Source organism: Grammomys surdaster, unplaced genomic scaffold, assembly GCF_004785775.1.
Source record: "Grammomys surdaster isolate TR1022 unplaced genomic scaffold, NIH_TR_1.0 125852, whole genome shotgun sequence".
NCBI classification, from domain to species: Eukaryota; Metazoa; Chordata; class Mammalia; order Rodentia; family Muridae; genus Grammomys; species Grammomys surdaster.
In genome coordinates, this window is record NW_021620678.1 from 958499 (window position 1) to 974556 (window position 16058).

The following is a 16058-nucleotide window of genomic DNA, read 5'->3' on the forward strand; positions in this document are numbered from 1 at the left end:
AGAGGGCAACAAGCCTGGAGAGTTAGCTCCAGGATTCCTCAAATCCTTGGGAAGCTCCTTGGACGATCCCAGCCACACACAAAAACAAAATTCTTAAATTTGGTTGGTGTGACTGAAGAAGGTAAAATTTCTTTTAAAATTAAAAACCAACACATGGTAAAATTAAAACTATTTGTTTAATCATATTTTGGACAAACCAATGCGATAATAGTCAAGTTAATTTAATCTGTTTTGAATTGACTTGTAAAAGCATAGGGCTGGGTATGGTAGCACTAGCCTTTAATCCCAGCACGAGGATTTGTGTAAATTGGGAGACCGACCAGAACTACAGAGTGAGCCCCAGTCTCAAATCTCAAAGAAACAAGGCAAAACAAAAGGGTAGCGGGCTGAAGCCAGGCTGGGTGTATGTCTGTAATTCCAGCATTGAGAGGCTGAGGCAGGAGGATGAGATAAGGAGTGCCCAGTGAGACCTTTTCTCGAAATTCGAAAGGTGCTTCGGGGATGCTTTATGTTTGTGTAGAACCGGTGATCGCTATGCTAGATACGATTGATTTAGATGTGGAACTCTCTCTTCGAATGCTGTGTGGCAACGGTGGAGGAAAACTGCTTGGAGACACAGACCGCTCGTTCCTGCCCTTTATGGATCAGATGATCTCGTGCACCCACGAGGCACCCAGGAAATGCCTCCTGGATGGCCCATTTCTTCATTTACCAAACTGAGCTACAATACCGGCCCTTAGGACTTGAGGAATCCTGGAGCTAACTCTCCAGTTCTCTGTCCCTTATTCACTGGGCGACCTTCCCCGGGCCTCAGTTTCCCTTGTTTGTGGGAGTGTGGAGGAGGCAGGCCTGGCAGGAGTCAGTTTGCTAGTGGCAGGGAGTCGTCATGTCTGTCCGTCTGTCTTACCTGAAAGCTTCAGCCGAATCCCGAAGCCTCAGGGCGGGTTCCGCCATCGGCCCCTCCCGTGAACCGACCAAGCTCCGGAAGGCCGCCAGCATCCGCGGCCCCAAACCATCGGGAAGGGGCGCGGTTTGCTTTGTGGCAGGGGCGGGGGAGCCGCAAGTCGGGCCATTTTGCTACTGTGAGTCCAGTCGGTGTCACCACTTACTCCTTTACCACAACAAAGCAGCTCTCAGCTTGCCTTGTTGCCACTGTACACAGTTACTATGGCGACGGCGGCGCTGACCCGGGGACCAGACCAACGTGTTTAGGGAGGCACGCCTCTCCCGGCCTATGCTACAAGGCGTGTGCGGATCCCAGAAGACCTGCTCAAAGCTTTCCTCTCTATTCATGAACCGGAGGGAGACGGCAGGGGCCCCGCTGCTTCGAGGAGGCTCGTCTCGGGGGTGGCTCCCCCTCCGTCCTTAGTGGTGGAAGCCAGAGAAACTGCGCGTGCGCACGACGGAGCCCGGCGCCCGCCAATCGCGGTCGCGGCGGTTGACGCGGCCTGGGCGGATCCTTGCAGAAGGCTGAGGGCTAGCTCTGGACTCTGGCTTCGCAGACAGGTACATCTCGGGGCGGCGGGCAGATGTCTGCGCCCGTCGTGGTGGGTGGGATGCCCAGGTACCCCTGGAGAGGATAGCGGGCAGGCTGGGTGGTGGCGTGCTCCGCGGACGCGGCTCGCGACGGTGACACGGAGGTGGTGTTTTGACCCATTCTTTGAAGGTCTTCTCCTAACCCGTACTCAACTCTTAGGGTCCTGTGGCCCCTGAGCCTGCAGACGCGAGACTGGTTGGCTCTTAACTTTTTCGAGACACCTTTCCCTTTGAGAATCCAGTGAAAACCAAAGATGCTTCCTTTAATTTTTTTTTTTTTTTGGTTAGAACGAAGATAATGCATTTTATAGCCTGATACAAACTAAAACTTCGCACAGTAAGTACAGTTTCTATTTCCCAGGGTCGTGGTGAGCATCAAATGTCCCAACAATTTGTAAACATGAAAGCACTCTTAACCTATCAGCTGGGTGCCGTTATCACTCGTGATTATAAATAAGGGACTCACGAGCTGGAGAGATGGCTCAGAGGCTCAGAGAACTGCTTGCTGTTGCAGAGAACCTGGATTCGATTCCCAGCTCACAAACGCCAGTAACTCTAGTTCCAGGAGTCTGCAGACACAAGGCACGACGTGGTACGCAGGCAAACACCCAGACACATTAAAAACAACAACAAACAAAGCCACTGAGGCCCTTGGGGGATAGAATGCTGAGTTTCCCCAGAGAGTGAGCAACAGTGTTGGTTGGAAACCAGGTACAAACCCTTAACTTTCTTGGCCCTTAGTCCTCTATGAGAGAGCTTCGCTAAAGAACCCTAGGACCTCAGCAGAATTGCTTATCCAGTAATCCAGAGGTCTCGAAGGTGCTGATACAGGAGCACCTTTCTGGGTGCTGATGTGGCCTGTACCTTGAAGAGTGTGTGTGTGTGTGTTAAAAAAAATCTGTGAAGGGGCCTGGGGGGAGAGGTTCAGTGAATGTGGAAGCATGAGAACCTGGATTCATGTCCCCAAATCCCAGTAAAAAGCCTGCTACGGACTCTGACACCTGCAATTCTAGCCCTAATTGGGGGCAGAGACAGGACTGCTTGTACTCGCTGGCCACCAGTCTAGCTCCGGGTTCAGTGAGAGACCCTGTCTAAAGGGAATACAACAGGACATGGGACACCTGACGTCCCCTTTCTACACACAAATATTCATAAAACACACACACACACCCCTGCACATGTGCATGCATACAGCACATAAACCCATATATTGAACAAAACCAACCTACCACGGAGCCTTATGGTTTTATGACTTGTCTTTACTTGTTTTACTTGAAAAGCTGACCTCTTCCCCCAGCCTAAGTGAGGTTACTGATTTTATGAGCATCACAGGAGGCTGTGCTGTGGTTAAAGCTAGTGTGCTGATGAGTGTCACTGTCACTGCCATCATGTGCTGGCTCTCTCCTTAAGACCTCACCTCTCAGGACAGGTGACTTGACACATGGACTGTGATAAGTACCCCCCTCAATCTAGGAGTGAAGTCCAAATGTTACCTCATGGCTTTAGGGTGACGTCTATGCAGAAGTTAGCATTCGGGTGCTGCTCTTATTGTCTGACAGGAACAGGAGAAATTTCCTCCCGTGCTCCACACTTTGATGCTGGCAAGGACAACTCATGACAAGAGTTGTCTGAGGTTAGCATCACTGTGAAGCCACACAAACTTTGGTTCCAATGCCTGGTCCTACTGAAGACCTTGTCTTTCCAAATGTCAACAACCAAATGGGGTGACTAGGAGGGACATGTCGAGGGGTAGTTGTGAGTTACATGGGTTTATGCAAAGGCCTTAGCACACTCTGCCTGGCACACAGGAAGCACCCAGCGCATGGGAGCTCCACCAGAACTATTAGGATCTTAAACCTTTTGCTGTTCCGTCTAAATGGATGGCTCTTCCCAGTAGGTATTTCCAGGATTGGTAATCATCAAAGGGTAAAATGTTCTCAATGAACAATGAGATAAGGTCACTGATCTGTTTGCCCCTAGGAGAAGGAAGTGCTGGTGTTTCCGTACGAGTCAGGGATGCCTCTCTTTGGGAGCATATTCAGCCCAAAGAAGACCCCTCCTCGGAAGTCGGCCTCTCTCTCCAACCTACATTCTGTGAGTGGAGACCGGGGTGGCATAGTGATCTCTGGGTGGAGAGGCAACACTTCGGGAGGGCATCCTCAGAGTTTGTAGTATCAGTCGTTTGAATTCCTGCATGGCAACGACTGTCAGAGTTTATTTAAGAATCTCCCGCAACAGCCTCATGGTGATACAGCCCCAGCTGTCCAATCTGACATTTTAGTTCCAAAACTTGTTCAAATCATTTTAGTCATATTTAAAGATCAGATCCAAGCTGGGTGCAGTGCTACACTTTTACTTTCAACAATCAAGAGGTAGAAGCTGGGGGACCTCTGTGAGTTCAAGGCTAGCCTGGTCTACTTAGAGAGAGTTCCAGGGCATCCAGGGTACAGGTAGAGACAATTCCAGGGCTTGAGAGATGGCTTAGCCATTAAGGGTAATTGCTACTCTTGCAAAGGACCTGGGTTGGGTTCCCAGCCCCTAACGTGGACGGCTCACAACCATCTGTAGCTACTGTTCCAGGGGATCTACCACCCTCTTCTGGCCTCTACTGACACTGCATTTACAAGGTTCACAGACATACATGATGTCAGAGCACTCGTACACATAAAATAAAAATAAATCTGCTGTTGTTTGGAGAACAGAGTCTCTGTGTAGTCCTGGCTGTCCTGAAGCTCGCTGTGTAGGCCAAAAATGGCTTCAAACTCACAGAGATCTGCCTGCTTCTGCCTCAGAAGTGTTGGGATTAATGGTGTGCACCCCCATGTCCTGCCAAAAACTAAAAAAAAAAAAAAATCAAGTTTATTTTGGAGAGTCACAGATGATGTTGACTTGCCACTGTTAGTGGCATTTAGAAGGATAATAACAGTTCCAAGGCTGGAGAGATGGCTCAGTGGTTAAGAGCACTGACTGCTCTTCCAGAGGTTCCTGAGTTCAATTCCCAGCAACCACATGGTGGCTCACAACCATCTGTAATGGGATCTGATGCCCTCTTCTGGTGTGTCTGAAGACAGCAATAGTGTACTCATATACATAAAATAAATAAATAAATCTTAAAAAAAAAAACAGTTCTAAAAAAGGGGGTCCAAAAGCATCTGGGCCTATGACAGCACTAGGACAAAGGTAACTTTCCAGAGGCAACATGGAGCCGCCCCACGCTTAGAAAATACGTAATAAAGTCATTGCTAGCTATGAGATGCCCTCCCATCCCCGGTACAGATACACATAGGTCCACACACAACCCTTTCAGCATCTATGGCCACAAACTGGGTCCTTCATTCCCACCATATCCCTGTCCTTAAATCTGGGTGCTACTGCTGGGTCTTTCAGACCAAGAGATGGTAGACCCCTGTTTCCTTGTCCATTTCCCACATGGCATTTGTGCAGATGAGCCAGTTCTTTACAGGTCTGTAGGTTAGGGGACAAGGATCGCCCCAGCTCCAAAGGCTCTGAGTCCATTGCCTCTAGTCCCCAGTTAGGATCATTATGGCAGCCGTGCTAAGGCCAGGGCTAAGCACTCTGGGATCCTAGTTTTCCATGCTTTGGGCTTCAAGCCTCCTTCCAGACACCAACGACACAGATGTACCTGGTACTCTCATTGGGACAACCCTTGTCCTAAAGGCGGCAGTGTGCTTATAAAGCTACTGTCTGAGAGTGACTTGAGAAGCTCACCCTCCCTGCAGTATTTTTAGGATATCACAGGCAAGTACTGAGATAAGGAAACACAAAACATGGTGTACAGAGTCCTTTTAAGATTTATTTATATATTATGTATACAGCGTTCTGCCTGCAGGCCAGAAGAGGGCACCAGATCTCATTACAGAAGGTTGTGAGCCACCACGTGGTTGCTGGATATGAACTTGGGACCTCTGGAAGAGCTGCCAGTGCTCTTAACCTCTGAGCTCTCTCTCTCTCCCCCAGGGGGCTTAATAGCATCCTGTTGTACAGGACAGTGGCTCAGGTTCTGAGAAAGGCACATAAGGTACCTTCTGGCCTTGTCCTCTGCACCTTTTGCTTCAGCCACCCACCCTCACAAGAGCCTCCTCCATGCCTGTTGTTCTGCCTGCCCAGAGCCATCGTCTCTATTCATCAATCTCATAGCAGCTAATTGATAACTCTGTGTATCAGCCAGTCTCTTAGGTCCTGCGTAAGGAAGAGAGAGGGACCTAGCTTGGTGGTACAGGCCTATAATTCCAGCTACTTGGGAGGCTGAGACAGAATTACAAGTTCGAGGCCTGCCTAGGCATCACAACAAGACACACACACCCCTCAAAATTTATAGTAGTTTTAGCAAAGGAATGAGGAATGAGGAGAGGGCTCAGTGGAGAGATGTGAGGACCCAAGTTTAATCCCCAGAGCCAACATTTTAGAAACTGGGCATGGTTGAAAAGACATGCTGTTCTTGAAGAGGACCCAAGTCAGAATCCCAGTACCTACTTGATGCTTCACACCCATCCATAACTCCAGGGTCAGGAATCCAATGTCTTCTGACCTCCACAGGTACCAGGCACACATGTGGTAGATATACGCACACAGACATACACACTCAAACAAATCTAATTTTTAAAAACTCTAATAAAAAGTAAAACACTGGTATTGTGGCAGATGAGTGGGGGCGGGGCACAGGCAGAAGACACCAGGCTGAGGACAGGAAGATCTTTGAGACTCACTGGTCAGCCAGCTAGCCTACTTCATGAGCTTCAGGATAAGTGAAAAGCCCCTTAACATAGATGCTAAAGAAGGGGCAGAGTGGGGGGGGAACTGAGTAGAGGGTGGTTACTAGGGAAAAAGAGACCCTACCTACACAGCACGCCTTTGTTTGAAAATGCCGTCATGAGAGCTGATGCCCTATATGCTGACTCCTTTATTGTGGTGGGCAGAGGTGAGACAGGGTCTCTCTATGTAGCCCTGACTGTCCTGGAACTCCCCCTGTAGACCAGGCTGGCCTTGAACTCACAGAGATCCACCTGCCTCTGCCTCCTGAATGTTGGGGTTAGAGATGTGCAGCTACCATGCCCGGCCTGGAATGTTTTTTTAAAACTGGACGGTACCTGAGGAATGACACCTGAGTTTGTCCTCTGGCCTCCACACGTGTACAAACAATGACCTGTACATACATGAACACACACACACACACACAGAGTAAGGGCTATATGTCAGTGGAAGTATATTCAAGTCCCAAGGTTCAAGCCCAAGTAGAAGAGGAAAAAAAAATAAAAGAGGTGTGTGTGTGTGGGGGGGGGAAACCAAATCCCTGCATCTGTTGAGGCAGACATTTTAACAAGGAGAGTGATGTGGAAACAGAGTTGTCATTTTAAATAAGGTGCTCAGGGAAGTCCTAACCAAGCAAAGGACATTTTAGCATACACTTGGAGTGCTTGCCTGTTTTTTTCTCCCTCTTTCTACCCACACACTCATGCACACATGCACACATGCACGCCTGCCTGCCCGTGTGCACACAACCAGCTTGTCAAGCTGTTCATGTGTCCCTCTCAGGGTTGAAAGCTTCTCTCTGGCAGAGCTGGTCATACGCATGTCTGAATGCACAGGGGTCAGGCCTGACTTAGGAGTGTCTGATGAGTTCTTTCAATAATACAGAAATTAGACCTCCCCATATTAAACAAGTCCTACCAGGAGCTGTTAGGATTTTGTGCTTCCATATTAAGCAAACAACAACTTACAAGTTTCCTTGTATTATAAATATACACTGAAGCAGAGGCGAATGAATTAAAGCCAAGTATGATTACATATAAAAACGCACAGCAGGATTCTTTGAACTGTCAAGTAGATGTAAAAAGATTATGAGGGGGACAGTGGCACACACCTTTAATCCCCACACTTGAGAGGCAGATCTCTGTGAGTTCACGGCTGGTCTGATCCACACAGTGACAGCCAGAACAGCCAGGACTGCATAGAAGACCCTGTCTCAAAAAAATGTGTCTTTAAAGGTGCTACGTCCTGGGGGTGGGGGTGGGGGCAGAGAGATGCTCCTGGGAGGCGGAGAGATGCCAGTGTTATTGGTTCTAGAACTGATGGTAGAAGCTGGGGGTCATCGTCTCTCGTTCTGATGTCATCTCTTGTTCTGTGGCTTCCTGAGCCATCATGGTGTCTTACCACAGTTAGATCGGTCAACGCGGGAACTGGAGCTGGGCCTGGACTATGGAACCCCCACCATGAACCTGGCAGGGCAGAGCCTGAAGTTTGAAAACGGCCAGTGGGTGGCAGGTGAGTGGCCCTTCCTGATGTTTTGTCAGTCAGGGTGGTAGAAGGAGACCCCTTTCACTCCTGTTTTGTGTCCTCTAGACTCAGTGATTAGTGGGGGTGTGGACCGGAGGGAAACTCAGCGCCTGCGCAAACGAAACCAGCAGTTGGAAGAAGAAAACAATCTCCTGCGGCTGAAAGTGGACATTCTGCTGGACATGGTGAGGAAGGAATCCCAAGTGACACCTAGGTTCTCCTTTAGAGAAGCCCTACCTTGAGTCAAGCCATCCAACTGATTTCTCCAGGACCTATTTGCCAGATTCATTTCCTGAGTATCCACACACAAATATAAAAGCCAGCCTTGCCACCAAAGGCTGGAGCAGTATTACAGAATCCACAATCCCTGTGCCTGTGGTAAGGGTATCCTTTAGTCTAAGCAGCGCCTGATATCTGCACGGGAGAAGAGGTCTAGACAGTGGAGAGCGTTTCTCTGACAAAGCCCCAGGTTAGTGGCAAGAATGAAGGTTAGATGAAGGCATCCCAGGTGGTGGAGGTGTCTGCTCATGTTTAGAGGAGTCAGTGCCCAGTGCAGACCTGCAGAGGGTACATACCAAATTAATGTCTCTTGTGTCTGCTGGGCCTGGCAGTGGTGTGCAGGGGATGACAGGCGCGAGGGAGCTGATGGGAAGCTTCTTTGCTCCACCAGGTAAGTACTGTATGACCTCATCTCTCCAGCAAGACAACGGGCATCAGAGCAGCGTCTCCCTCTTGGAACTAATACAAGCCACAAACATGCTCTGAGAGCAGAGACCACTGCCAACCCTCTGTCTTCATGTTCAGTATCTGACCCGTCTACTGTAAAGCCTAGTCAAAGATACTGATGAGGAAAGGAACATTATTTTTAGAGCATCCCATCTTCCTGATTCGTTCTTTTTTTATAGCATTGTTTGCTAAGTTCCATTATACGAGATATATGGTGCAAAGTGATTTATCATCTCTTTAACTGCAGTGTACCCAGTGTCTGTTGTTTCTGTCCTTCACACATGGTATGCCATGCAGTTGTGTAGATGTGTTAGAGGGATGGGGAGGAGTAATCCCTCTGGCTATCAAGGCTTAGCTGGGTAAGAAATGGTATCTTTCCTTGGTGCACAGTAGCTGTGCATGTCTGCACCATGGCCTGGATGGAGCTTTCTTTGTAACAGCCTGATGTTTTTATTTCCAGCTTTCAGAAACCACTGCTGAGTCCCACTTAAAGGACAAAGAACTGGATGAGCTGAAGATTACCAACCGCAGGAGGAAGTGACGAGCCTGGGGACACTGGCTAGGAGACTAGAGAGAGCCCACTGACCAGGGGAGGAGGATGTGGCGGAGCCCTTTGATTTTTAGTCGGAATAGTAGACTTGCCCTAGGAGAGCGTTTATAGGCCCTGGCTCCCTTGGACAGGGGATAGGGAGGAGACATGGGATGGAAGAACCCAAGGTGCCAGGCCAGGGCCATAGCTAAGGAGGTACCCTGGATACACCTAGGATGTCAATCTAAAGCATACCCCAGGACAGTCTAGAAATAATGAGCCTTTGGTGCTGTCAGCAGGTGACAGCATATAACTATCCATGTCTCAGAGTCACCGTGTTCAGACAGCTGGTAACTCACCTCTTGACACTGGTGTCTGGGGTTTGGCACTCCTTCCAGAGAGCACTTCATATGAGGGCGCACAGCAAGTGGCTTTGGGTTGTCTGCACCCTGGCCCCTGAACCCCCAGCTATAATCTCTCTGCCTTTTAAAGAGCCCTCATCCCCAAGTCCACACCCTCTTCTGGCATCAGCTCCGGCCTTCCACAGCACATTGTAATTTATTTTTATTAAATGGTGTTTAATAATCTCTTGTGTAGCAAAAATAGATCAGCAACAACAACAACAAAGTGTAGTTTCCTCAGGAAGTAACCAGAGCCTGGGTTCTAAGTTTGTGTTGCTCCACCAAAAGACAGGATTTTTAGGATTGAAAAAAAAAACAGCACCTTGAAGGGGGGACCACCCTGGAAGAGAAATAATGACTTCGTGTTCAAATTCCTCTGCTTTCCTGTGTCCTCGAGGTGTCACCAGTGCCCACTAGCTGGTCCAGACCTATCAAGAAGTGAAAGGCATGGAATCATTGCCCAGGTTGATGTAAACTAGCCTCCTCTAGGCAGAGAGGAATCCAGTCCTCAGAGTCCAGCAGGGAACTCGGGTTGAGGCATGGAGCCAGAGCATTAACTTGGGGACCACTACTGTGGTTACCTCCTTCTGATTTGGTATTGAGCCTGGCAGTAGGCTCAGTCCCCTGCATGTATCCCCTCAGCCCACTGCTCCATGTGGAGGTCAGAGAACACATTTCATATTTCCAAAGCTTAGCCCTGTAACCATGGTGACATCACTCTGTTCAGAGACCAGTTTGGAAACTGCTGTAGGTGACAAGTGCAAATGTTGAAGGCCTGAGTCCCAGCCCACAGTGACAGAGGTGCCTACACTGAGACTGTAGCTTATAGTCTATGCAGGGGTGTGGTCAAGAGAGCATAATGGAGAACCGCAGCTCACACCCTTTCAAGTGCCAGACCTGGAAATCTCCGTTTCTCCCCTTTAACTCTATTATGTTTTATGCTTTTGTGAAGCAGATTTCGTGTGACCTACTGCTCGATGAGGAGGTCAAGGGACAGATTTCAGGAGTCAGTTTTCTTTGTCCCATGTGGGTCATGAGGATCAAACTGATCAAACTTGATCAGGTTGTCAAGCTTAGTGACTTGTGTTCCTGTCCCATGAGTGATCTTGATAGCCCAAGAGAATGCTTAATACTGAAGAAACAAGAAAAGGGTCCAGACACATCTCATAGGTACAGACTATGGAATAATGGGGTTTGCTTGTGTCCTGACCGCTAACTGTTTCTGGCAACCATTTATTGAGAACTGCTGATGCTGGGTATCTTTTTTGTTTGTTTTTTTTTTTCAAGACAGAGTTTCTCTTGTGTAGCCTCAGCTGTCCTGGATGGAACTAACTCTGCTGACCCAGGCTGGCCAAGAACTCTCAGAGATGTGCCTGACTCTGCCTCCCAAGTGCTGGGAATAAAGGCGTGCACCTATGTTTAATTCTCATGACAACTTTAGTACTGTTTTTTCAGTTGAAGAAACGAGTCCAGTGAGGTGGGGTCTGGAAGAGAAGGAGCTATGGCTGGGGCCCTGGGCATCACTTGTATGTCCAAATGATGTGGCTTCCCCTGCCAACACTGGCATCTTAGGCAAAGTGCTGGAGTCAGTAGATCATAGGGCAGCTGTGCAGCCGAGGATTTATTCTGAGCAGAACGCTGCCACAGCCATGGCTGTTCTGTAGGAAGAACAGTTGGAAGGGACCAGGCTGTTTCCATCACAATGAGGTAGAAATAGAAGAGTGATGTGGCCAGTGTGTGCATGGGACTTACAGGTGGGGTTCACCAGGCTTTTTTTGACAGAGTGGTGGTGTTATGGTTTTAGAAAGGGGCCAAGGGTGACCCTTGTTAACAAAAAAAACAAAAAAGAATAATACCTACAGTCCTCACCTCAGCCCTATTTCCCTTAGGAAGAGTATTTCCTTTTTTTTCCTTTAAGAGGTATGCAGTTTTTGTTTTGAGACAGGATCTCTCGATCTCTCTCTCTCTCTCTCTCTCTCTCTCTCTCTCTCTCTCTCTCTCTCTCTCGATCTCTCTCTCTCTCTCTCTCTCGTCTTGGAGCTCAATATGTAGACCAGGCTAACCTCCAACTCATAGAGATCCACCTGCTTCTGTCTCCCAAGTACTAGGATTAAAGTTGTCCCAGATGCCCCAGTGCCCAGCATGTCCTCCTTACAAGTTTCCTTTTTTGGGTAGATATTGCCTTCAGGTTCTGGCTAAAATTCTCCCTCAAAGCTTTTCTTAGTCAAACTAGAAACTGATTCCCACTGGCCCCTTGACATTATTTCTTGTAACTGAGGCAACAGTTTCATGAGGTTCTATACTGAGCTTGATTAGGGAAAGATTGCCACTGAAGAACTGAAATAGACATTTCTGTGGGTGCGAGGCAGTAGAGGCCCGAGTGGCCCACACTTCAAGTAAGGGCTTTACCTCCAGCTTCAAATTCTGACAGGACCAGCACAGGAATGGCAGTTACTGCAGCCTCGAGGAAAGAGGCAGTGGACCAGCCAGGGGCCGAGGGTTCTAGGATGCCCCCTCCCACCCAGGTGGACCATCACCACTCACTGGAACTCTTGACGGGTCCTTTTCTTTCTGTGACCTCTGGCCTGATTCCACTTCCTGTGTGTGGCCTTTGGTACTGGGCATTTGTTCTTAAACCCACAGTGCTAGTCACACTACCCCATTGTGGAGCTCTGTCCTCTGCTCCCGGATTGGCTCGGGATTTTCTGGATCATCTTGACCATCCCCCACTGGTCTGAAGGTGACAATGCATTATCCTACTGTTTGATCTCTGTGCAATTTTACAATAGTTGAAAACCCTTTTACTGTTAAACATACTTTCTTTTAAACTACTGTATAAGCTGAACATGATGTTGCAGGAGTTTAATCCCAGCATTTTGGAGGGAGATGCAGATGAATTTCTGTGAGTTGAATGCCTACATATCAAGTTCCAAGACAGCCAGAACTTGTCTCTTTAAAACAAAACAACACAACAACAACAACAACAAAAGTAATAAGAAAACATCATGTTTGTGGCTCAGATGGTAGAATAAGGGGCTAGGTGTTTTTTGTTTGTTTGTTTTTCGAGACAGGGTTTCTCTGTGTAGCCCTGGCTGTCCTGGAACTCACTCTGTAGACCAGGCTGGCCTGGAACTCAGAAATCCGCCTGCCTCTGCCTCCCAAGTGCTGGGATTAAAGGCATGTGCCACCACTGCCCAGCAAGGGGCTGGGTTTGATTCCTGTGTGGTGATGTACCTGGGGCAGGAGGATCAGAAACTCAAGGTTATCTTTGACTACAAAATGAGTTCAAGACTAGCCTGGGCTACATGGAACCATGTTTTAATGTGTGTGTGTGTGGGGGGGGGGGTCCTGGGGCTGGGGAGAATGAAATGACTCAGTAGATTAAAGATACTTGCTGTTAAGAAAAAAAAAGATGCTTGCTGTTGAGTGTGAATTTGATCCCCAGGACCCACATGGTAGAAGAGTATCATGAATATTCACCAGAGTAGACTGTGTGGACATGGGTGTTAAGCCAATAGAAAATCTTTATTAGCCAATGTTCAGGATCCCCATGTAGCCCAGCAAGCCTTTCTCAGGGTGAACTTTTAAGCATATGTGCATGCGCACACATACAGACCAAAAACATGTTTTGGATTGACATACTTCAGTAAACAGCAGCCGTTAGCCAGAAGCAGAACTACAGATGCGGATAAGAACTATGGACTTTGCTGAACTAGTTCTTTGCTTTAATTTTTGGCTGATGCTGTTATATGCTGAGATTTTCAGCCTGAATGACACTTCCGTCATAGAGTCAGTTGTGCTAAGGTCTGGACCCTGTTACAGAGAGAATCAACAAATTGAATCAGCAAGTTGTCCTCTGACCTCCATAAGCACATGGTATATGTGTACCTATGCACATACACACATAAAAGGGTAATTTTTAAAAGTAAGAATTTTTTTCCAATTATGTGTTGTTAGGGCTGGAGAGATGGCTTAGCATTTAAAGAGTACTTACTGTTCTTCTAAAATGCCCAAGTTCAATTCCCAGCATCCATGTCAGGTGGCTTCATGATTGTCTGTATTCCCTCCAGCACCGGGGATCAAAGACCTCTAGCCTCAAAGCACACCCACACTCATTTCAAATAAATTTAACGCATTCGTTGATGAGTACAATGGCATACACTTGTAATCCCTACATTTAGGAGGCTGAGGCAAGAGAAGTCTGAGGCCAGCCAAGGCTACCAATGAAATATCTTTTAATCCCTGGAAAGGCCCAGGCAGTCACATTTGTATAAATTTGAGGCCAGCATGGGCTACACAGACCTATCTATAAGAGAAGTATTGCTCACTTGTGGCGGTGCACGCCTTTAACCCCAGCTCTCAGTTCGAGGTCTACAGAGCGAGTTCCAGGGCAGCCAGGGCTACACAGAGAAACCCTGTCCCAAAAAAACAAAACAAAAACCAGATCTCTCTAAAATATGTAGTTTCAGAGCCAAGCCCAGATCCAGCTGCACAGAATAGCTGAGAAGCACCCGCGTTTTTCTTTGAATATGCTCTTACTGTCAGTTGAAATTAAGAGGCTGGAGACACCAAGGGGGCGAGCTGGAGGAGATGCAAACGCTTTCTCTCCACCCAGCCCTGCTCGCTTCCGGAAGACGATCTGTCCAGAGGTGGGTCGCTCTCGCCTGCTCTCTTCCGCTTCCGGTGTCCTACAGCCATGGCCGCCGCCGTTGCTGCAGCCGGGGCTGGGGAGCCTCTGTCCCCCGAAGAATTGCTCCCGAAAGCAGAGGCAGAGAAAGCCGAGGAGGAGCTGGAAGAAGACGACGATGACGAGGTGCTAGGGCCGGCGGGGAGCGGGGCGGGAGCGGGCGGTCGGGGTGTGGACGCCGCGAGCCGGGAGGGCAGCTTCTCCGCGCGGCAGGGAAGGGCCAGGCCCTGGGCTCGGCGGCTCCAATGCTGCTGCCGCTCCGCCAGCGACCCACTCCTCCTCCACCCACAGCTAGATGAGACCCTATCAGAGAGACTCTGGGGTCTGACGGAGATGTTTCCCGAGAGGGTCCGGTCAGCCGCCGGAGCCACCTTTGATCTCTCTCTCTTCGTGGCTCAGAAGATGTACAGGTAAAGGGCCGAAGTAGATCAACCGGGAGTGTGCATGGAAGGGTGGCTGGTGCTGTCAAAGGACACCGGGCCTCGGAAGTTGGAGACTAGAGTTGAGTGACCTTGGATTCATTGTCATACCCAATGTGGCTGGTCTGCAGAGTGGAGTTCTTACCTGGGAGGGTCGTTAGGAGACTAAGATTACTATATACGAGGCTTATGAGAATGCACTGTAACCACTAGGTAATTACTGCTCCTCTTGCCTCTGCTAGGACTCTAGTGCAAGGAATGGGTAGGGTACGCTTTCAGAAAATTGAGGGCGGTACTGGAAGTTCTGTCACAGGTTCGGTCCTGGCCAGATGGCCAGCTTTTCTTTGCATGGCTCCACATACACACGCTCCCTCTGCAGATTTTCCAGGGCAGCTTTGTGGATTGGGACCACTTCCTTCATGATCCTGGTTCTTCCTGTTGTCTTTGAGACAGAAAAGTTGCAAATGGAGCAACAACAGCAACTGCAGCAACGGCAGGTAAGCACATGCTCTTGGCTTTGGGCCAGCGGCAGAGCCCCAAGGAGACTGGCACTTAACTCCACGTGGGAGTAGGTCCCTGTACTTTTAGGTGCTCTGCAGTGTAGAATTTGCCTACCCCTCATGTGTGACAAAAGAGACTTACTGGAACTATACAGTGTCTTAACAGTCTTATTTTTTCTTTTCCAGATACTTTTAGGGCCTAACACAGGGCTGTCAGGAGGAATGCCAGGGGCTCTACCTCCACTTCCCGGAAAGATCTAGATTCTTACGTCGGTATTTGTCCTTGTGTGAGAACTCTGAAATTCATTTGTGTTTGAACTGCTGATTGTTTGAACTTTTTATTCTTTTTTTTAACCTTGGCACATCGATCTATTTGAACGTAGTGGGAACTTTCTCCGTTTCTCACGGAGAGACCCCAGGTACACCTGTGCCCTTCATAATGCCCTCACTTACTTCCTGTTCTCACTCCAATGCTGGAGTACAGCCATGTGGAGGTTATCCCACTCCCCTTTAATAAATTGCTCCTAAGGAAGTTCTTACGTGCCCACTGTGGCAAGAAGTAGGTACCCCTGACCATAGAACTTTTTTTTTAATGGAAGTGTCTAGGACATGTAAACAGTGTGGGACTGACAAGATCCATTACACCTGTAGTACAGAACAGTCACCAGGAATCCCTGTGTGTGTGGGAGAGAAGGGAGGCTGGCTGTAGCTTTAGCCAGAGAGGGAATGGGCAGAGCAGGCACTCATTTCCTCTGCACATTTTGGCTCTTAGACCTTCGTATGTATAAAACAAAGGTCAGCGCTCACTTTTTGTATTTAAATATTAAAAGAACTCGAACTGAATGTGTCATTGCGGTATTTGTGATAGTATTTCACACCTAGGTTGTTTTAGAAAGCCAGGGATACTGCCTGCCAAATTTCCTCTTGCTTAAGCCAGAGCCTTTGTTATTTTGAGGTAGGGTTTCT

At 48.5% G+C, this 16058-nt stretch overlaps 2 protein-coding genes across 4 annotated transcripts; both read left to right on the top strand.

Annotated features, from left to right (window-relative positions):
- The first annotated feature begins 1435 nt into the window (after positions 1–1435).
- Positions 1436–10918, top strand: Cby1 (chibby family member 1, beta catenin antagonist). 3 transcript variants are annotated; one of them, XM_028789929.1, is made up of 5 exons: positions 1436–1506; positions 3517–3630; positions 7713–7818; positions 7897–8015; positions 9017–10918. In XM_028789929.1, the coding sequence occupies exons 2-5, from the start codon at positions 3553–3555 to the stop codon at positions 9095–9097; spliced, it is 384 nt and encodes a 127-aa protein (XP_028645762.1). In that variant the 5' UTR covers positions 1436–1506; positions 3517–3552; the 3' UTR covers positions 9098–10918. The 3 variants fall into 3 exon arrangements, with proteins under 3 accessions (XP_028645762.1, XP_028645765.1, XP_028645764.1); XM_028789932.1 differs by lacking the exon at positions 1436–1506 and adding an exon at positions 1826–1873; XM_028789931.1 differs by lacking the exon at positions 1436–1506 and adding an exon at positions 1948–2247.
- A 3243-nt stretch (positions 10919–14161) lies between these two features.
- Tomm22 (translocase of outer mitochondrial membrane 22) lies at positions 14162–15935 on the top strand. The gene is made up of 4 exons (XM_028789995.1): positions 14162–14299; positions 14465–14583; positions 14972–15089; positions 15279–15935. Exons 1-4 carry the CDS (start codon positions 14183–14185, stop codon positions 15351–15353), a joined length of 429 nt encoding a protein of 142 aa, XP_028645828.1. The 5' UTR covers positions 14162–14182; the 3' UTR covers positions 15354–15935.
- Positions 15936–16058: the final 123 nt, after the last annotated feature.